General features: G+C 53.8%; 9 protein-coding genes across 9 annotated transcripts; 5 read left to right on the plus strand and 4 right to left on the minus strand.

Moving 5' to 3' along the window:
• Positions 1-491: 491 nt before the first annotated feature.
• On the minus strand, positions 492-1797 carry L3040_009607 (uncharacterized protein; the record flags this gene model as incomplete). The annotated part of the gene is made up of 4 exons (XM_007293279.2): positions 492-957; positions 1072-1175; positions 1351-1550; positions 1707-1797. The coding sequence occupies 4 exons, from the start codon at positions 1795-1797 to the stop codon at positions 492-494; spliced, it is 861 nt and encodes a 286-aa protein (XP_007293341.2).
• Positions 1798-2183: 386 nt separating this feature from the next.
• L3040_009608 (uncharacterized protein) lies at positions 2184-3221 on the plus strand (the record flags this gene model as incomplete). Its single annotated transcript, XM_007293278.2, has 2 exons — positions 2184-2513; positions 2655-3221. The coding sequence occupies 2 exons, from the start codon at positions 2184-2186 to the stop codon at positions 3219-3221; spliced, it is 897 nt and encodes a 298-aa protein (XP_007293340.2).
• Positions 3222-3721: 500 nt separating this feature from the next.
• L3040_009609 (uncharacterized protein) lies at positions 3722-5314 on the plus strand (the record flags this gene model as incomplete). Its single annotated transcript, XM_066156028.1, has 8 exons — positions 3722-3851; positions 3905-3987; positions 4075-4093; positions 4149-4285; positions 4378-4498; positions 4548-4621; positions 4673-5235; positions 5284-5314. The coding sequence occupies 8 exons, from the start codon at positions 3722-3724 to the stop codon at positions 5312-5314; spliced, it is 1158 nt and encodes a 385-aa protein (XP_066010295.1).
• A 610-nt stretch (positions 5315-5924) lies between these two features.
• L3040_009610 (uncharacterized protein) lies at positions 5925-6318 on the plus strand (the record flags this gene model as incomplete). The annotated part of the gene is made up of 2 exons (XM_007293276.2): positions 5925-6087; positions 6167-6318. The coding sequence occupies 2 exons, from the start codon at positions 5925-5927 to the stop codon at positions 6316-6318; spliced, it is 315 nt and encodes a 104-aa protein (XP_007293338.2).
• Positions 6319-7095: 777 nt separating this feature from the next.
• On the plus strand, positions 7096-7872 carry L3040_009611 (uncharacterized protein; the record flags this gene model as incomplete). Its single annotated transcript, XM_007293275.2, has 1 exon — positions 7096-7872. One exon carries the CDS (start codon positions 7096-7098, stop codon positions 7870-7872), a length of 777 nt encoding a protein of 258 aa, XP_007293337.2.
• A 1132-nt stretch (positions 7873-9004) lies between these two features.
• L3040_009612 (uncharacterized protein) lies at positions 9005-11750 on the minus strand (the record flags this gene model as incomplete). Its single annotated transcript, XM_066156029.1, has 5 exons — positions 9005-9264; positions 9316-11115; positions 11167-11428; positions 11567-11592; positions 11660-11750. 5 exons carry the CDS (start codon positions 11748-11750, stop codon positions 9005-9007), a joined length of 2439 nt encoding a protein of 812 aa, XP_066010296.1.
• A 1151-nt stretch (positions 11751-12901) lies between these two features.
• Positions 12902-13704, minus strand: L3040_009613 (uncharacterized protein; the record flags this gene model as incomplete). The annotated part of the gene is made up of 3 exons (XM_007293273.1): positions 12902-13299; positions 13392-13552; positions 13685-13704. 3 exons carry the CDS (start codon positions 13702-13704, stop codon positions 12902-12904), a joined length of 579 nt encoding a protein of 192 aa, XP_007293335.1.
• A 2147-nt stretch (positions 13705-15851) lies between these two features.
• Positions 15852-17023, minus strand: L3040_009614 (uncharacterized protein; the record flags this gene model as incomplete). Its single annotated transcript, XM_066156030.1, has 5 exons — positions 15852-15875; positions 15956-16079; positions 16301-16644; positions 16724-16775; positions 16983-17023. The coding sequence occupies 5 exons, from the start codon at positions 17021-17023 to the stop codon at positions 15852-15854; spliced, it is 585 nt and encodes a 194-aa protein (XP_066010297.1).
• A 1805-nt stretch (positions 17024-18828) lies between these two features.
• L3040_009615 (uncharacterized protein) lies at positions 18829-20946 on the plus strand (the record flags this gene model as incomplete). The annotated part of the gene is made up of 7 exons (XM_007293270.2): positions 18829-19124; positions 19192-19240; positions 19357-19551; positions 19619-19816; positions 19947-20294; positions 20401-20589; positions 20674-20946. The coding sequence occupies 7 exons, from the start codon at positions 18829-18831 to the stop codon at positions 20944-20946; spliced, it is 1548 nt and encodes a 515-aa protein (XP_007293332.2).
• Positions 20947-21001: the final 55 nt, after the last annotated feature.

The following is a 21001-nucleotide window of genomic DNA, read 5'->3' on the forward strand; positions in this document are numbered from 1 at the left end:
TCAATTCATTATTTTTACAACACACATAAATAAATAAGTTTCCGTGGACGGGATCAGGAGATTCTTTTTTTGCCGTTTTTCTTTGTGTTTGTATCTATCTATTCCTTGGCCGTTTCTCTCTCTCTCTCCTCGATTGCTACTGTTATGGAATCAGTGGCAGAAGTAAGCTGGGTGGGAATGATGGTGAGGATGGCCTCTTGCGTTTGGATTCTCTTTTCTTTTCCTTCGTCACGTGTTTCGGTTCTTATTGTTTTTTTTTCTTTTCTTTTTTTCTGAGTGATGAGGCGTAGATAGTGTCACTGTGTGAGTTGCTGCTGAGATGTGAGGGGTTGAGCGGATGGATATTGCAGGGCATGTATATGATATATGATATGTAACATGTAATATATATCACATCGTCCACGTACCGCAAAAGCCATCACGGAAATATTCAACTGGGCCACTTCCTCCCTCACCCATTAAATGTTATATATACCTATATATATATTTTCCTACCATACGTACATCACCACCCACATCCCCTTCACAAGCCACATCCCAAACACAGCCAGCAACAGCAACAGCAACACCGCCCGTCCCGCGATCCTCAACGCCACCCACCCATCCCTCCACCTCGCCTCCCTCCGAAACGCCTCGGGCCCATTCCCCTGCGGAAACGGCCCCTCCGGAACCTCCCTGCCCAGAAACGCACACAGCGGCAGCCATCCGTCGCCGGGCCGGAATTCGAGGAACCGCTTCTCCTCCCCCTCCTCCTTTAGCCTCACCAGCCTCCTCACATGCGCATTATGCGCGACGAACACGGCCCGGCCGCTGGTCTTAAAGTCGCCCTCGTACAGCCCGTCCTGCACGGCGCGGAACAGCGTCTGGTAGCGACGGCTGGCTTGCCCGACGTCGAGCCAGGAGAGGAGGCGCAGGACGGGATCGTGGGCGCGCCAGTGGATTGTCTGGAGACAGGATCTGGAAAGGGAGAGGTCCCCCGGAAAGGATTAGTCGGGATGGATGGAGGGTGGGGGAGAGGGGAGAGGGGAGAGGGAGAGAGAGAAAAGGGAAGGGGAAGGAGAGGGGACTCACGAATACCAAGAGTCGACGTCGCGGGTGGTGAGGATGATCCGCGCGGAGGGGAAGGCGGCGATGAGTTCGGGGGCGAAGGCTGCGCCGGGGAGACCGCGGATGACCTGTTCGTTTGTTTTTCGAAGGGTTAGATAGATGACAGGAGAAAACAGACAGGAATGGAGTACATGATATGATATACATCAACATCAATATGGAAGGGGGGGAGGGGGGTACGTCTCAACGATTTCAACCAACCAACCAACCAACTAACGAAAAACTCAAGACTCAAAAACTCACAGAAAATCCCCTCAAAAGCCTCTCCCAGTCCTCCTTCCCGAACCGCTCTCTTTCATCCCCATATTTTTTCCCATCACCTCCGCTGTACTTCTCGCGCAGCGCTCTCAGCCAAGCGGGGCAGTCGGCGGCGCGGTCGGTAGCGAGCCGGTTCATGTTGTAGATGTTTGCATAGCCGAGGATTCTGAGAGCCTCGTCGAGGGCTGATGGGGAGAAGAAGAGAGGGGAGTGGTTAGTTGGCTTGGTTTAGGCTAGGGAGGGTGTTGTGGGGTGGTGTGTATGGGAATATGGATGTGAATGTGTATGTGTATGTGTATGTATGGAGGAGAAGGGAGTTCCAGAAACGCAGACTGACTAACAGGTACCCGCAGTCCGACTGAGGCCGAGGACGAGAAGCGATGGCAGCGGTGGTAGCGATTCTTGGGCGGTTGAAGGATCTTCTTGATCCATTTTTGTTGTTGTTGTTGTTGTTATTGTTGATTCATCTGAGCAAAGTTGCATGCAAACGCCAACCCCCGACGATACTGCTCGAGCACTTACTCGACGCCCATATCACGAAAAAGCCGTGTCGTATTGGAGTTCAATCACCTGCAGCTTCCGGGTCGATCACTGGGCGGGGAAAGAAAGACGGAAATCATGCTGGCTGGCCATGTCTCGATTTCCCTCTCTCTCTCGCTTACTCTCCATCATACCGATGGGGGCAGCTAGCCGGGCGAGCAATTAGCCATACACTTACATATAAAAAGCACTCATCATACCTCCATTCATCCCTCTCCATCAAACAAACACACACGCACTCTCTCTCTCTCCGCAAACCACAACCCCCCACCAAAACAATGATCACCTACCGGCAGCTCAATGGTCAGGCCATCCCCGTCGCCCTCCTCCCAACCATTTCCGCTGCCGACCTCGCGACGCCCATGGGCCAGCAGCAGCTCCAGCAGGCTGCCACCACCCTGGGATTCTTCTACCTGGACCTGACGAGCAGCCAGCCCGGGATCCTCGAGGGAATGGTCCTCCGGGAGCTGGAAGCAGTCTACGCCCTGGCCGATGAATATTTCCGCCAACCCGACGCGGTCAAGCGGCAGGATGTGCGGCGCGACATCCCACCAGGGCAGTCGCAGGACCTGGGATACCAGGCCAGCGCGTGTGATGAGTCGTTCGAGGTGCGTATGCGTCTGTATCTGCGTATCCCATCCCATCCCATCCCCTACCATCCCGTCCCGTCCCGAGGTCTGTTCTGTGTGCTATGCGAATGCCTGTGCATATGATCATATTTACTGACGTGGGCATGGAAAACCCCCCAGATCTCCTCGGACGAGATAGCGGCAGACCCCGACAACTTCTCGCTGCCCCCCATCCTGGAGCCAGGGCGGGTTGCGGTGCATGCCTTCAGCGTCGCCTGCGATGGGCTCTGCCTGGCCATGCTCCACGGGCTTAGCCCCGATCTGCTGGCTTGTCATCGGTCCGGCCAGCCCAGTGCCAGCGGCCTGAAATTCATCGCCGAGCCGAGCCTGGAGACGGCGGCAGAGGTGGGCGACTACCGACACACTGACGGCGGGACGCTCACGATGCTGTTCTGCCGCGAGTGGGGATTGCAGATGCAGCTGCCGCCGTCTGTCGATAACAACAACAACAACAACAACAACCACTCATCAGGCCAATTCGAGTCCGAGACGTGGGCGTTCATCCCGCCTCGACGGCACTGCGCCGTGGTCAACGTGGCCGATGCGTTGGAGGAGCTGTCAGAGCATCGCTTCCGTTCGCCCGTCCACCGGGTGACACAGCCGCTGGATGGGCAGGCCCAGCGGTACTACCTCGCCTACTTCTTGCGGCCAGAGTCTGCAGTCAAGGAACGGATGGTAGATGTGTAGAATAGTAGTTGTAGTAGTAGCATAGTCGTACAGGATAAGGATTCCATCCCACGCCGGACGGGACAGAGGGCTTCGTGCTTGCATTGGCTCTTGAAATTGATGGTTGACAGGACTGGATTGGATTGGATTGGAAAAGCTGTGCAGAATCAGGATAAGATGCAGGATGTAGGTGCAAGTGATGGCCATGCTGGAAAGCTTTACGTAAAACAAAGAATGAAATGCATATGCAGTGCAACGAGAAAACATCGAAATCAGAAGCCAAAAAAACAACACAACCCCTCGTTTCACGACATTTCGAACTTCGAATAAATGCCTCCTTTTCACAATCAGCAGGTTGGGGAGCTGCCCGTGCTCGAGACACCCCATGTGGTCCAAGTCAGCAGCGTGGGCACTCACTCATCTAGCAGCCGGACCCTATCTATCCTTCAGATAAACCGTCAAGAAGACTGAAATCGTCAAGCTTGAGCGAATCTAGTTGCTTATCAGGCTGACCCAGAAACATGTTGGCCCAGACATTGAGTACAGGCGAGAGGCTCAGTCTCATAACCCGTGGGCTGCCCGCCGTCTCAGGCACCGACGAGATCCAGGCAATCTTGACGGAGGGCAGCAGAAGTCCCAAGGGGATCTGGGGTAGGTGAAAAGAAACCCATCCCGAGAAAATCCGACAGTTGTTGATGGCATAGTGACGGTGCCAACGGGGAGACCGCATCTGGGATACATGGTGCCGCTGTTGAAGATGGTGGACTTTCTCCGAGCGGGTGTTGATGTAGGTGTTACGATTCTCGCTCCCCTCCCCCTAAGAAGAGAAAGAAAGAGGGAGAAAACCCTAAATGCTGTGACTAATAAGATCTAGTTCAATGTTTGTTTGGGAGGTGATGGCCACCTACTCTTTGCTTCTCTCGACCTTCACATCTGACGGCTGACTAGACATCTATGGCTTCCTTATCAACTTCAAGTACCCGATCAGCCAAGTGGAGCAACGCAAGAAGTTCTACAAGTTCGTATTGGGAGCCGTATTCGACGCTATTGGAGTTCCGGCTTCGAGTCTCCCTTTCGTGGACGAGGTACGCAATGGGGGGGGGGGGAATGTCTGAGCCCTTCCTTTCCCTCAAGACTTCCCGATTGAGGCAATCACTAATTACCGCGTGTCTTACAGTCTTCGTACGCTTACACTCCCAGGCACATCATGGACATGTACAGATTGTCTGCCCTGTCATCGCAACGTCAGCTACGGGAGACAGGAGATGAAGTGGGGGTGAGCACCATGTTTGGCCCCAGTACGCTCTCATACCACAGCTAGAAGACATGCGCTGACTTCGTCTCCAGTGCTTACGCCCATCTTGCAAGCTCTGGATGAGGAGTATCAAGGGTCGGATTTTGACTTTGGCGGGCTCGACCAGGCAGGCTATTTCAGAGTTCCTCCGTTTGCATCAAGGCTGACCATATGCAAGCGAGGCCTATTCGAATTCGCTGAAGAGCTACTCCCGAAGATGGGGTACAAGAAGCGTGCGCATCTGATGAACGACATGCTCCCGGGACTGAACGGAGGCAAAATGTCCGCATCCCTTCCGGATTCCAAAATTGACTGTCTCGATTCTCCAGAGACGATTCGCAACAAGATCATGGCCGTGCAGTGCAGAGAAGGAGACGCGAAGACGAATGGACTGCTGGCCATCGTGAGACTGATCTTGATACCGCTCAATCGGCTTCGCCTCGAGAGATCTTGGGGAGAGATCGGCTATAGTCTGACTGAGGGTAGAGGGGTGCCAGAGTCGCCGCCATATGCTGGCCCAACGGGCACGGTGTTTACCATGAGTGTCGACGGGACGACCAAGCACTACCAAACATACCTTGAGATTGAGCAGGAATACACACAGCTGCAATCCCACGAAGCATTCAAGAACGCCGTCTCGGAATCTATCGTCCAAATTCTGGCTCCGGTCCGCGAGTCGTACTCCCGCAACCCAGATTGGCAAGCAGCCGAAAAGCTGGCTTATCCGGAAGGAGAGGAAGAGTAAGGAGATCGCATGCATTGGATGCCATCGCTAACGAGTTGCCGCAGATTTATATCCACGGCCGGCATTTTGCTGTAAAAATAAGAATTCGCGGCTGCCCTCTGGGGGCCCTCGCTGGAAGCTAAAGTTTGTTTGCCGCGAAAAAAAGCCGCTTTGTTTACTTTTGCAACCCTAAGCCGAGTGACTGGAGGAGTAACGGAAATAGGAAATAGGGGGGTCTCGGTAAGAAGCAATAATATTAACATTTGCAGCAGCAGTCGGTTTCCGCGTCTTGCAGGTAAGGAGGTATATTAATAGCAAACATGATGAATATGTAGTGAGTGAGCCCAGGACTCGTAGGCGTGCTGCCAAGACGAAAACAATATTGCAATACTCAGTTGCAGAACAAAGACACTAATTTCCTTGAAACTGCAGCTTAGGTGTTGTGACTGATAAGCCTGCAGGTCATGGTGTTTTGCACTGTGCCACAAGCAGACGCAGACGCAGGCAAGCTGACCCGATGCCCGATGCCGATGCCCATGTCTGCCTATGTCTGCCCATGGCCTCCTGCATAAATAAGTACTCACCCGTCTCCGTCTCTATCTGCGTGTCAGATTCTGTCCTATCCATCAAATCCATATTCACATCCATATCCCAAATAGTTAATGAAACAAAACATCGCACGCAGATAATCTATCCACAAGCAAACATGTTCTCAAGTGCCCTTTCCATCTTTCTGCAGCTCTCACTTCTGTCGTGCGCCATGGCAGAAGAGATGGTCGTAGCGACTGGCCACGGAGATGCCTGGCAGTACGGTACCGGAGGAGGGATCATCGGCTTGCTTGTCCTGGTCTTTGATATCTTTGCGATCCGTACGTTCTCAATCCAGGCCACAGGCCACAGACAGACCAGTCCCCAAGCCCAGCTCTAACCTATCTCTCGGGACGGTAGTCGAGATTGTCAAGTCGAGCCGACCTCCGTTGCACAAGGTCCTCTGGTCACTCTTCGTCTTATTCTTCCCAATCGTCGGCTTGGTTGCCTACTACCTGTTCTCGAACCGCCCCTCGGGCTCTGGTAGCGGAGAGTACGAGGCCATTGTCTGAGGACCAACGTGGGGGAGGGACAGAGGGCGAAGGCAGCCGGGGCAGCAAAATTGGACGGCACGCTGAACAATACTGTAGGGAGGAAGAGGATGGATGGCGTAGGGGGCAGTGGTTCTGAGTAGCATGGAAGCCCTTTCTGACGGAGTAAGAGAGTTGGAGTATGTATATCCAGCTCAAGGCAAGCAATGGAACAGATTAACACCTACACACATACAAAACCTCTACTCCCAAGAGTATACCTCTAGACTCGACCTGTTATCCGTGCAGAAAGAACAATGCAAGAGTCAAACAAAATAGCAGAATCACACAGCGCAGAGCAGAGCATTTAGTCAGATGGATCTTGAGAACAGGTTCAAACAAGCAGAAATGAGGAGTGAACAGATAACCAACTAACGAAAGGAAGTTCAACGCATAATGCAGGAGGCGTTTGGAGGCTTTTGGATGCACCACTGAGTGTATACATTCGGCAGAATTGAACAGAAGGCAATGTGCTCGAGTTGAGATGTTCCTCGAGAATTGAAGCTATTCCTAACTCCACAATTCTGCCAAAAGCTGCCGGATCACTCCACTCAATTCCACCAGTCCGCTGGGGAAAAGAGGTTGAGATATTGGGTGAAGATGTTCCTCTGCATGCATTCATTGCAATTTAGCTTTCCAAAGCCTAGGCTGATGTACTACCTAAATGTTTATATAGTACAGTCACGTGGCAATAGCTAGAAATATCCTGTCCTCACCTCGAAGATCAGCACTCCCCCTTCCACCCACCTCCACTCCACGATGTCCTCTTTATTCGACGACGACAACGACGACGACGAAGACCACGGCGACAACGAGGATGCCATCTTCCAATCCCATTACCGCGGCGACTCCTCAGCCAGCGCCTCCCCCTCGCCCCCGCCCCTCCAGCACCACCACAACTTCTTCGCGCCGCCCTTCTACGGCCGCCCCCCAACACCACTCCCCCCCTCGCCCTCTCTCACCTCTCTCCTGCGCCCGTCCCGTCCCACGACGCCCGACACCTCGGCCGACGAGCTTGAGCCCGTGCCGCGGGCCTCGCCCAAGGTCCCGACCTACGAGTACTACGGCTTCGTGCTCTACCTGTTCTCGTCCCTGACGTTCCTGATGTACCTGCTGTGGTCCTACCTGCCCTCGCCGTTCCTGCACGCCCTGGGCATCTACTACTACCCCAACCGGTGGTGGTCGCTGGCCCTGCCGTCGTTCCTGGTGATGCTGCTGGTCTACATCTACGTGGCGCTGGCGAGCTACAATACGGGCTACCTCACGCTGCCCATGAGCAGTATCGAGACGATCATCGATGATGCCGCGAACGTGGCAACCATTGACGGGCGGGGGAGACAGGCTGCCAGTAATGCTGGCGGCGGCAGGGATAAGGCCAAGGAGCGGAGGGAGAGGGATCCGAGGGGGGAGAAGACGATCAAGGACTGGAGGGAGCTTTGGAGCCAGGGGACAGATGCTGTGATGGATGTGCCGTTGGGAGGGGTGTGCGAGGTTCTGTATGGCGAATTGAGAGAAGACAGTAGTGATGTCGGGTGATGATGATTAACCGTACTGCTGCATATATCGAAACCTCGGAAAACTGATCGTCAATTCCGCCACTGTCTGCTACAGACCTTGATCCCGTCATGAAATCTATTAATGGTGTCCAGGGGAACTTGAAGCCGAAGACCCAAACCCTACTCCAGGATGAATTGTTTGGGGATACAGCTCAGTCACTCCACCTGGATATACTCATGTAAGTCTGCCATTGGCAACAGCGGGGACAGCACCTCTTCTAAAACCTCGTCAAAACAAAACGCTACGGAAGCAGACATTTCGCAATCCGCAGACTTGCAAAATATTGGCCAAGAAACCATATACCTATCTAAATAGGGCACATTGCCAAAAGAGCCACGATCAAAACAGAGGCATCAATAGCACTCTGTCTATCCCAAGCAGGCAATTCCCTAGCCTAGCTCTATCTTGAAAATTGCAGAAAGAATAAACGCCATCAAATATACGCTCTCTATCAATTCTTATGCCTCACATTTCCTGTTCAAATGAATTTGACTGCACCTTTTACCTTTTTTACCTTTTTCATCTTTTCTCTAATAAAGGGGAAAAAAAAAAAGAAAAAAAAAAACCCGTTCTCTCTCTCTTCCTTTCCTCCTTTTATTATATACAAACATTTAAAAATATAAACATACATCACCATCACTATTATCAATTCCCCTGTGGAAGTAGTACAAGCTCTAGATATTAGAATAGTACAATTAGCTAGCTGGATAGTAGTCGGATAGGTCGAGGAGGTCGAGCAAGTAAAGTAAAGTAAAGTAAAGCGCTGAGCGTCGTCGGCGTCTAGTCTACACTACATAGAAACTACAAAGCTTCTGCTTCATGTTCATCTTCATCTCCATATCATTAATCCTCTTCTCAGATCACTTCTGAAACACAATTGCTCTCGCTCTGATCATCTTTCTCTCTCTCTCTCTCTCTCTCTCTCTATCATTTCCTTCCCCTTTCCTTCGCCTTTCCTTCCACTCCCACTCTCACCCCCCATCTCACCCCCATCTCACCCCCATCTCACCCCCATCTCGCCATCCTCCCTTCCTAGAAGCTAAGGGCTCAATAACATATTAAAGTACAGCAAACAGAACGGGGCCGGGTATTTTTCCATTTCCACAACATTTCATCTCGCAAAGACCTTCACCACACCATCCCCGCCCGCGCTGACGACCCACCGCCCATCCCTACTCCAGCTCACTGCGCACACGCCTTCCCCGCGCATCAAGCGGTGGCTGGTGATTTCCTGGACACAGCTCCTCTTCTCCATACTCCAGAACCTCAAACTCGCGTCGTGGCCTGCAGATACCAATTCTCTTCCATCAGGGGAGAGTGACAGCGAGGAAATAGCAGCGGGATGTGCTAGCATGTTGTACGTGCATTGTCCTGTCGTTCCATCGTCAGATCGGACACCAGGAGAGGAATGGGGGTGCTTACCGCTGTTGGCGTCGTAGAAACGAATGAATCGGTCTTCGTGGCCAGAGATGATGGTCCCTTCCACACCACTGCTAGATCCAGTGGCTCCTGCAACGACACCTTCGTCTTCCGAGAGGCCACGGCTGGAATCGAACGTCAGCGAGCTGTCAAGCCCGTTGGTTGTTGCGACGATTGCGTTTACGCCGGAGGGGAATGTAGGATCGTACGTCTCGAGGCTGGCCATTGCCGCCACCTCTTCGCCGGTGCGGGTGTCGTAAACCAAGACAGCTGCGTCCGAATACGCCACTACAAACGAATCTCCCGACGGCGAGAGCGGTGTGATGCAGGTCGGTGAGGCGGTGCTGTTGGCCCGAGAGATGGAGTGGATGAGGGTATAATGGAATGGAGAGTTGGATGCGACGCTCGGCTGGGGGGAGGATGGGAAAGCTGATCCGGAGGACGTCGAATTTCCACGTTGACGACCACCTCTTCGTCCACTTCCTCCTTGAGCCGATGGAGACATCATCAGTGGTGGCGTACTGACAGACCAGACCTTCACGGTTCCGTCCGCGCTCCCTGACGCCAGAATGATACGATCGGGGCCACCGAAAGAGTTGCTGGGGCCAAAGATCGATCCCGTGCTTCCTGGTAGCACACAAACGGTCCAGACTGCATCCGTATGGCCATCGAGGGTAGCCTTAGGATCAACCCGTCCTCTCTCCCATACTCTTACAGTAGCGTCCTGTCCTCCGGAAATTATCCACCCGTCACCCTGAGCTCGACCCCCACTGGAGAAGTTTTGGGATGGGGACCAAGCAGTCACAGACATGACCGTTCCCGTATGACCGCGGTGGGTGAAGTAGCTCTGTATGTCAAGGTCATTTGTCGCGTGATGCATACCTCCCTGAATATCGTAGCGAGCTGGTATAATCCACCTCTTGATCGTGCCATCATCACCAGCGGTACAGATCTCAGGTTCCGCAGGACTTCCACCCCCAGTAAAAATCACAGTCCGAACCGCGTCCAGATGTCCCCTCAGTCCAAATCTCACCTTGAAGCTCCCCCCGTCAACTTTTTGCGCCGGGTGGAGTGATAATTCATGCTCTGCACTTCGGCGCCGCGACATGGACCCCTGCCTCCGGTGCGATCCTTGTCCACGATTTGGAGATTTGGGCGGGTCTTGGGCAGCGGGGAATAACTCCGTGTCGGGGCGTTGAGGGGTCGGTTTCGGCTCTGGCTCTGGAAATTGTGCCGCCTCGTTGAAATCCCACCCATCTGCCTCTGTTTGCGACTTCTTCTCCGTCTCCTCGGCATTAATCTCGCGACCATACGAATCAAAGCTATGGTTGACGTGGGTGACCTGCTCCTCCGCAGGTTGCTCCGGCATCTGGAAATTCGAGGACCACTCTTGCGGTGAGCTTGTAGGTAGCGGTTGCTGATCTGCCAATGATCGCGAAGATGGGGGCTCTTGGTTCCTGATCGCTAGGTTCGTGGTTGGCAGTGGAGGCGGTTGGTGGTTGGGCGTAGGAGAGGGTCTGGAAAGACTCGACTCTCGCATGTGTTTCTGCCCCGCTTGCTGCTGGTATATCTCCTCCAGACTTTGCTGGCCTTGTCCCGGACCGTAGGAACGGTGTAGCAGCATTTCATCGGGGGGTGAAGGTTCTCTTGGGGGAAGGGGGTTGGATGGCGAAACCATCAGATATGTGAGCTCTCCTTGTGTCTTGTCCATGAAACCCTTGAGACTATCTCGGTCCGGATCCTCGTCTCCCTTCTCGCCCTCTGCCTCCGTATCTAAGAACGAGTTGTGGGGTCTTTCTTGTGCTGTTTTTGCTTGATCAGCGCCGAAGTTCTCAAATTGGGGGAGGGACCTACGCCTATCCCCTTTGACCGCCAAGTCCTCCTTCTCCTTGCCATCGCGTGTAGAGTCTTCGCCCTGTACGTTTGCGCCGGCTTTCAGGGCCTTGACTTGGGCATCTCGTTCCTTCAGCGCCTTCTCCAACATGTTGATGTACTTCTTCAGGCTCTTGTTGCTGGCGTCGCTCTTCCGCGTGCTGCCCTCGAGCCTCGCTATCCGCCCTTTCATCTCCTGCCTCTCGATTTCCCAGCCATTACGATCCCTCTCATGTCGGTGCCACTATGCAAAGGTCAGTACACGGGAGCGGTTGAATATTGCGAGGGACAGGCAAGGAAGAGGCGGTGGATTCTGGGGTTGGGGCGGCTAGAGCATCCCAAGCCATATGTAGCCACCGATTGCATTGCGCAGGTTACGGACCTCTGTCTGTAGAAATCGCATCACGCCTGCCCGAGTTAGCATTGTAGACGAAGGCCCGCATGGAGCGCGCTGCATAGGTAAGTAGGTAGGTACCTTGGAGAGTGTATTCCGTGCCTTGCGGTTGATGTGCCTGCTGGGCGCCATCGCCGCCGCCGCCATTCACGCCCATCGATTGCCAGGCCATGTTTTCGTCACGTATCGTCCGTCACCTCACGCTCTGTAGGCGCAGCTATCGACGACGCGGGAGGGCATCTGGCGCAGGTTCCCCCTCTGAGCGACAAGCAGGGTAGATCCGGTCTAGGTGGCCGAGGCTCAATTGGTCATGGCTCGCAGGTTCCCGAGCAGCGGAATCGTTTGGAGCGGGAGTCGACAGCTTTGAAACGCCTAGCTTCAAGTAAAGTCGTCGGATGCTGCGAATTGGATTGACCGGTAAGTAAGTGAAGTCTGGTGTGAGGGTCGCGAGATTCGAGATGCGGTGTTGTTTAACTCCGTAGAGGTCGGGTTAAGCTTGGGCCGGGTCGCGTTCACAAATTTTAGGTAGGCCAGATTCGTCAGGCATCAACAAAATATGGTCTGCAAATGTACGAGAAGAGGATGAGGGAGGGACTATATTGAGCGGCTATCCAGCATAGTGTTCTTTTGTAATTGTTTATACAATGGAGTTGTTGTGTGCCACGAAAAAAGAGGAACTATTCTTATTTTTCTCGACCCCTTTTGAAAGGGACCTGAGCAAACTTTAAAAAAATCGGGACGACTTTGCTTGTGCCTTCTTTGGAATACACTTAACTGTGTCCTTTAAGGATCAAAAGAAAGACGAAAAGAAAGACGAAAAGCAGACGCGGCGCTATATAGTTCTCAAAAGAGGTCTAGCAACGAGAGAAGCTTCGGGCTCCGTCTTGGGTGTTCCACCTTCGCAAATATCAGGCTGCTATAGAAGGTTATGTTGTATCGAGATAGAAGATTTTCGTGGACATTATCTATTACTTCGTGACTTTACTTCGTCATTCATTACCTCTTCGTGACTTTACTTGGTCACTACTTCGTACATGCTATTTCAGAGTCATACTGCCTGCCTCGTGACCAAGAGTCTCGCTATGATGAGAGATTCTGCCTCTTGATTGTTATCACTCATGCCTCTGGCGTGTTCAAATTGTACGCCTTAAATGAAATTGCCATGGGTAAAGTACACGCTCTCAGGTCGCTGCTCCGAATTTTTACACCCCACAGAGAGTTGCAAAGCGCCCCCCCCCCTCCACCCGCATCCGGTTTCCAATGGCCCCAAGCCAGTCATATACATACATCTCGAGAGCCTCGGGAGGCCTAGTCTACCTCCATCTATTCATCCTTCACGCCTCCCCGACCAGCCTTCTCCGCAGCGGCAATCGACTTCTTGTCCTGTGCCTGAGCCGCACCTCCTTGCAGACCAGACATCAACCCGGCGGGGGCCTTGAAAGGCCGCTTCAGATCGCCCGAAGCGGGTAGTCCGAACAAGTGGATCTTGACCATGTTGCCCTCGAATGCGCCCTTGAGGGGGATCATGGATTGGATGACCAGGGGGTTGGTGTACTTGAAATACAGGTGCATCACGCACATCATGCCAACACCCATGAGTTGCGCCTTGTAGAGAGCCTTCATCTGCGCGAGATCATAGGCGTGGACGGTGGTGGTGATGAGCTTGGGCTCCTCGCTGGATCCCATCTGGGGCTGCTCGACGTACTTGAGGGTGGTCATGTCTGGAGAGAGGTTGAGTTAGTATTTGGTGCCCCAAGACAACACTCATCCTGCTGCACGGGAGCGTCCATATCCGGAGCAATGCAGTGCCTACCCTTCTTCTTGTTGATCTGCAGATGCACGTAGGCGTAGACAGAGATGATGATGATGTTCGAAACGACGTAGCAGGTGCGGATCAGGTTCAGCACGGTGGGATCCTCCATGGGGATCTTCTTGGAGACTTGCATCATCACGAGGATGATGACCAAGTTGGTACTGGACGATCCCGTTAGTATTCAATCCCAATGATAGATGCTGCGAATGGTGAGATGTGAGCTTTGCGTTGCTCCGCATTGCGTCGCATCGCATCGCAAAATCGCCTTTCATTGCTGTGAGGGGCATCCGTACATTTGAGGGCTGAGCGCCATGGTGAAGGCGAAAACAAATCGATGGCGGGAGGACTGAGTGAGGTGTGTGGTGTGAGGTGTCCAGATAGATAAATGGTGGTGGTTACGACTGAGAAGGAGGTCGTGGATTGATTGATGTGGTCGCGAACTTTGCAGAGGAGGCAACGGATCGGAAGCTCTTGTGAGGCTCTGCTGCTCAGTAACGTGAAATAAAATCCAATCCTGCCGAAGAAGCGCTAAGCCGATCTCGGCCGGAAGGAGTGGCTGAGGACACTTCACCCATTTTTATGTTTATTTTCGGGACGGCTCGCTCCTGCCAGCCCTGCCCTGCCCTGCCCTGCTCTGCTCTCGACCTCTTCCTCCCTTTCCCTGGCCTTGGCCTGGGCTTTGGCCACTACCCTCGCCCTCGTTTATTTCATTTCTTCGCTTGGCCTCGCTTCCTTTGTTGACGCTGTCGACTTGGTGATCTTGATCTCTTGCCTCTGTGGCTGGTAAGCTCGCGCTCAGCAAGCTTTGGCACCACAACCAACACGCCGCTGTGTCATTTTCTCTCGCCTCTCTGTCTTTTCCTTTCTCTCTTTTCCCTTTTGTTTTTCTTTTCGGTTTCTCTGCTTACCGTACTACGTAGACTACACGAAGCTTTCCAGCGCTCCGGTGGTGGGTCGCAAGCTTGCAGCCTGCGTAGGAGCGAAAGCATGACTTCACGAAATCACGGTGTTACGGCGGTGGTACAACATCAGGCCATGGAACAGTGGGCAGCTATCAATCTTCAATCATCATCTTCTTCTTTCTTTTCCACTTTGCTACCATGAGAGGAAAACTCTGTCTGGTACAATCTCCCTACGCTTCTCTATTTCTGGCCTCCATGTTACACCTCTGTTTTGTTTGCCCGGGCGTCCTGTCTGTAAAACTGGCCACTATGGCAAGCTGGATAGCAAGATCAACCATAGGCTTCCGCTGCCCAATTTTATCAATTTACAGTGCTATGTCCCTTTGGTGCTTGCCCAAACGATAGACGTGATGATCATGATAAGCCCACTGCTGTGCCAGTATTGACTACCCATTTTAGACGACCATAACCAAGATGTTGCCAGAATCCATGCTATATCAGCGCCCTATGACTTTTCACTCTTGGGCCTCTCTCTCTTGCCGTCGTTGGTTCCATCAATCTTCTCAGTGTGTACTGCCTATCGCTCTGACCAGCCACCTGCGATGCAACGAGATGGAGAAGGTCATCCACCAGCACTCACTTTTTACCCCAAGATTTGCCTTGCCACCTCGTCTGTCATCTTACAGACTGAGATAGCTGTGAGCACAGGCGAACGAGCCGCATAGAAATCCCATTGGCGAAATTCATAGAGGGCACTCTCCTTTGCTCCGCTCCCTCTCTCCACCAAGACTGAGTGCGAACACCCTCAGATCCCTCCGGCGACCATGTTCCAGCCAAACAACGCATCTATACCTGCCGTAGTCTATTCTCGGTCCTTCGGTATCTCGAGTGGCATTCGGCTGCCAATTTCTTTCTATTCGGGCCAATGATGCTCGGAGGTCAAACAACGCAGACGTGATACTGCTTCCAACCTTCGCATGGCTTTTAACTATCATGCTTGACGTTGCATACAGATCAAACCAGACAAGGGTGCCAGAACGCTGGCTATCACCTCACTGAATCGTAGAACATTGAGCAGCGTTACCTGTCCAGTGTAGTGACCGATGCCGACGAGGCCGGCCAGCTTGCGCGTTCCGGACGCATCCGTCACGCTTCCACGAAGGATCCCCTTTCCCTCGGAAAGCGGCGCAGCGAGATGCAGAGACAGGCATGGATCTCCCACACGAGCAGGTTGCTACTTTGGGGGGAAGAGCGGCATGTTATCCGCATTGTGCACCATCGGATTCGCCCTCTCGACACATCTTAGGCGCTTCCACGCCCGGCAGGGTGCAGGCTTTGTCCTACGTCCAGGAATCTGGAAACGAAGAAGAAATCGCGTTGCTGATCCCGCGTGCCGGCTGATCTCAAGCCCGCCACGAATCGAATGTTTGTCCGCCTCGTCGGCGTGTTACTCGAGCAGGCAGAGATGTCCCTATGTATGTATGTATGTATGTATGTATGTATATATACATAGCCCATCTGCCCCTCGCCTATTTTCCAGTAACATCTTCCAAGTCCATCAAACATAGTTGGGGCTCTTCAACTTAGCAGCTCGCAAACATCAGCAATTGATATTCTTCCAGATGCCATTCAGACAGCACCCGCGCATGAATCTCCTCTCACCTTTTCCCCTCCAAGGACCCCTTCCCAGGGCTCAACGCCGGAGGATCGGAGGGTATTTCGCAGCGCCGCCATTCCCAAACTTCCTCTCTTTCCCGGCAGCATCATGCCGACATGACCAACCACACTATCATCCCGTCGTCGTCAACCAATGCCAAGAAGACAGCAGCTATAGCAGCCATTGCGATCACAGCCGTCAACACCATAGCTGCTCCAGCTCGGCCCACCACTCCGGCTCCAGCCTTCACTCACCATTCAATCATCATCCGGTATTAAAGTCGAGATCAAAGATCCCGCGCTCGTTCCGGCTCTCATTCCCGCTCCCGCTCCCGCGACCGTTCTCGCGACCGAGCATCTCGTCGCCACCGCTCAGACTCGCCATCCGTTGGCAACACGATCGTCCACCCTTCCGTCTGCCCACTCCCACTCCGGACGCGGTGCACGGCTGGATGGGTCACATCGACATCTCTCCCGCCAGCAGAATTGAGCAGCTCCAGGAAGACATGTCCCGCGGCGGTAGGTATGGCGTGTATCGTCGTCTCCGGGACGAACCCAAGGAGCTGTTGACCAGTGCCGAGAGTACGGTTCACTTGCGGGCGTGTCTCCACGCGGGGGACTGGTTGTGGGAGAGTGGTGATCGCGATGGCACCCGGTCGTTGCTCGTGGATCCGTATATGTCGATGGCGATCCAGCTGAGAGACGGTATTTTGGCTTAGCGTGGATGGCATTGGACGGCCCCCGGCCGCGGGCAGCATAGGTATGGGGACTGACGGTGTACCCTCTTGCTTCTCTCGCCTCTGGGCGCGATTGCCCTTTTGCCTTTCTGTTCGGTCGTAGTATCGTACCGTTTTACGTTCCACGGCCGGATTCCATGCGCGGTGCGAATACGCACAATACGGAGCTCTCTGCTCTATCGATCAGTCGAGACCAATAAATCCAAAAATTGACTTTCGGACCTGTATCGATTCGACCGAATCTTACAGGCTGGGCAAGGAGATAAGAAATGAGGCAAAACCTTCACTCCACTCACCGGGCCACCCATCCCCGGGGCTGATCGCACACAGATCTCATGCTGGCGACGGTACCCCCAGATTTTGGGAGCTCGGTTGCACCTGGGCTGAGGCAGAGATCTTCCGTCTTTTAATTTCCAATACGAGGACCTCGAGAGTCATGGATAGCGATCTTGTTTGTTGACTTGCTTTTGCTTTCGTCGAGCATGGCATTTTCGTCTTGCTTTTTTTTATTGCGTTTTCCTTCTTTCTTCCTTTTTTTTTTTTTTTTTTTTTTTTGTGTTTATAGTTTCAACGAAAAAGAAAAGGGAAAAAAAGAAACTGTATACTTTGCAGTAGCGGCAAGGCTTGACCCGCGATTGGTTATCACTCCTGACGTGTACGTCTCTCCTGTACACTGTACCTTATCTAGGCATGATTTACATGTAGTAGTAGTAGTATGTTGCTTTCTTGCATTTATGATACTACTGTACGTAAGTACCTACCACTCCGTACCACGGTACCGGCCTCCGTGTCCGTCCAGCCTGAAGGGAGGTTCTCGCGATTCTTCCAAACTTTTATCCCATCAGGCTGAGTACCAGGCCTCCGTCGCGAAGGACAAGATTCCGTTATCGATAGTTGGAATACTGAAACGGAAAGGGAAGGAAAGTTCGGAAAAGCAGCGTCAAGATACCCGCCCGTACCCGCCGATGAGAATGCGAACCCATTCGATACACTTTTGCTCCTGTATATTCCCGATCCGGTAGGGTGCATCTCCGGTTTATTGGGGGTCGACTTGGACCCCCTCGCGACTGCCAGTTCCCCTGGTAAAAAGCCCCTGTTTTCGTCGTCTCAGGGTGTAGGGTACGTACTACGTAACAATTACTACGTAGTACGTACCGGTACAGTAGTAGTACTTACCCCCGTGACGCTGTCCACTGTACCAAAGGCGGTGGGCGGTGCTTCGGCTGGGGTCGCAATCGACCTTCCAGGACGATGGGGAGGGGAGACCCTGCCCGCCTTCTGCCCGCCTTCTGCCCGCCTTCTGCCCGCCTTTTTTGCTTGGGGGCGGTCTAATCACATGAGCCCTACCTACGGTACTACCTACGGTACGGTACTTACGGAGCTCTAGACTGAGAATATCTTGCACTTGTCGACAACCTTCCCTTCGACCCACCATGCATCATCCATCCATCGTCGGCTCCAACCCTCCGTCCGTCGATACTTCCCCCATACGACTGTATTGTATTGACTCTGTTCTTACTTTGCTTACTTGTATGACTTGTATGACTTGTATGACTTGTACCGCAACTCCGACGACCCCGACACCCACACGGGTTTCAAAAGGCACCAGTCACGGGATCACGCCCGCCCAGATTTTACCCCACACGCGGGCCAAGGGGGAACGTCGCTCTTGGCCCGGAAAAACAAGTCGCGACTCACGGACCGGTGTGGCTGCGAGCCGTAGGGCCGTGGCTCAAAAGGGCAGGAGCGCCGCCAGGGGGTCGATTTTGGGTTTGTTTAGCTCGACTTGGTATGCAGCTTTTTCTGGGGAGGGTAGGAGGGGAGGGGGATGACAGTCTGGCGCGAGGTTGGGCAGCTTTGTGTTGGTACCGGTAGATGGATCGAAGCAGTGAGTATTAATAAGATGCGATCTTCCTTGCCCGTGGGCCTTCACTTTGCTTTTGCTGTTCATCTCCTTATCTCTGTAAGGAAGACATCTCCCTATCCCCATCCCTATCCCCATCCCCATCTCTCTCCTTAACACTATCCATCTCCCTCTTCCTCTCCCTCTCATCCCTCTCCTCGATTGTCCACCAAGCCCTCTCTGCTCCTCTTTCTACACTTCAGCCGCCCTTCGTGCGCAAAATCGTCTGGATGGACACCATGGATTCAAAAGAGACGGTCAATGAGTCGCACATAATGGACTCCAAAGAGACGGTCAATGAATCGCACACCATGGACTCCAAAGAGACGGTCAATGAGTCGCGGCTCGAGAGCGCGTCTCCGCCCCCGGAGAAACTGACGCCGGAGGGCGAGGAGCAGCTCCTCTTGCGATGGTCGGCCGAAGAGCAGGCACGCATCATTCGCAAAGTCGATCTGCGCCTCATCCCCGTCTGTGGACTCTTGTACTGCGCTTCGTTGCTGGATCGAACGAATTTGGCCAACGCGGCCATTGCTGGGTAAGCGGAGACGCGCTCCTCTCCTCCCGACCCAACCACGGGACCTGGCTGACGGTGTGGAATCTAGCATGAACCTGGAGTTGAATATCAGAAATGTCAATGGCGTGGATCGATATGTAAGTCGGCTCTCGCTTATTCTGGCAAGCGAGAAAGCGAGCAAGCGATCAAGCCAGCCAGCGATCAAGCAAGCAAGCCTTGTGCCCACACTGACACTGACACTTTGCTTCGATAGTCCCTGATCACTCTCATGTTCTTCATCACGTACACCATCTTCCAACCCCCCGGAGGAATCCTCACTCGCAAGTTCGGCCCCCGACTATTCCTGTCCGCCCTGTGTTTTCTGTGGGGGATTGTCGTGATCGGATTCGGTTTCGCGGAGCACTGGTCGCATCTGGTGGGAATGCGCGCCGTGCTGGGACTTCTCGAGGTAAGCCGGACAGATCTCCCCCGGGACCCATACCAGGGCCCAACAGCTACTGACGGCGGCTCCCCAGGCGGGTTTCTTCCCCGGTGTGGTGTATCTGATGTCGACGTGGTATAAGCGATACGAGATGGGCAAGCGCTACGCTTGTTTCTACCTGATTGGCGCCGGGGCTTCAGCCTTTGGAGGAATCCTGGCCTACGGTTTGATGCAGATGGACGGGGTGGCTGGCTACCGAGGCTGGCGCTGGATCTTTATCATTGAAGGCATCGTAAGTCATCATCATCCCCGATATGTAGATCTACCTACATCTATCTCTGCCTCCCCCCAGCCCATCCAGCCCTCATGGTTCCCCCACTACCTCCGCGTGGCCACGGCGTCGTTCGCTGACGCTTCACCAGATGACCTGCTGCGTCGCACTTGTAGGCGCTCGGTTCTTGCTCTCCTTCCCCGACAGCTCCAACTCTCGGTCCCTTCGCTTCCTCACTGCAGACGAGCAACAGTGCATCCTCGAGCGCGTCAACGTCGACCGCGGCGATGCCGACGTTGCCAAGTTCAACTTCCGACAGTGGTTGGCGGGCGGGAAAGACTGGAAGATCTGGGCCTACGCCCTGATTTTCGGCTGCATCACCACCGTCTCCTACGCTCTCGCCTACTTCCTCCCCATCATCCTCAACTCGGATCTGGGATTCAGCATTGGGCTCTCGCAGTGCTTGGTCGCGCCGCCTTATGTGTTTTCTGCGTTTATTGTAGGTTTTTCTTCTCTTCTCTGCTTCCTCTCTTACCCCTTCCCCTCGACTATTGCTCCCCGAGAGTGCGGACGAGCCTCCGGTTCCTTCGGCTAACCGTGCCTAGATGATATTGACGGGCTGGTGGGGAGACAAGTACCAGATGCGCGGCCCTCCGCTCGTCTTCAACGCGATCCTTGCCATCGTCGGTCTCTCCATTCTGGGCTTCCACGACACGCCCGGTATCCGATACTTTGGCGTCTTCCTGGCCGCGGCAGGAGCCAACGCCAACATCCCCGTGTGCATGTCTTACCAGGTTCGTCCCCCCCCCTCCTCTTCCTCATTCTACCCCCCCCCCCCCCTTGCTCGCCCCCGTACTGACAGGTATCCCGACGTCCAGGCCAACAACATCCGCGGCCAGTGGAAGCGCGCCTTCTGTTCAGCCACGCTCGTCGGCTTCGGATCCCTCGGCGGCATCGTCGGCAGCACCGTATTCCGCGCCCAGGACCGGCCCGGCTACCGCCCCGGGATCGTCACCACCATCGCCAGCCAGGGCGTGATCATCCTCCTGGTGGCCATCCTGTCCATCGACATCCGGCGGCAGAACGGCAAGGCGGACCGGGGCGAGAAGGTCCTGGAGGAGGGCGACGCCAGCTTTAGATATACCTTTTAGCTGCTGCTCCTGTCGGTTTCGTGCTTGGGATGGCGTTATTGATGGGATGGGGTGG

The sequence above is a fragment of the Drepanopeziza brunnea genome (assembly GCF_022702325.1).
Source record: "Drepanopeziza brunnea f. sp. 'multigermtubi' strain 214-2 chromosome Unknown ctg19, whole genome shotgun sequence".
Lineage (NCBI taxonomy): Eukaryota > Fungi > Ascomycota > Leotiomycetes > Helotiales > Drepanopezizaceae > Drepanopeziza > Drepanopeziza brunnea.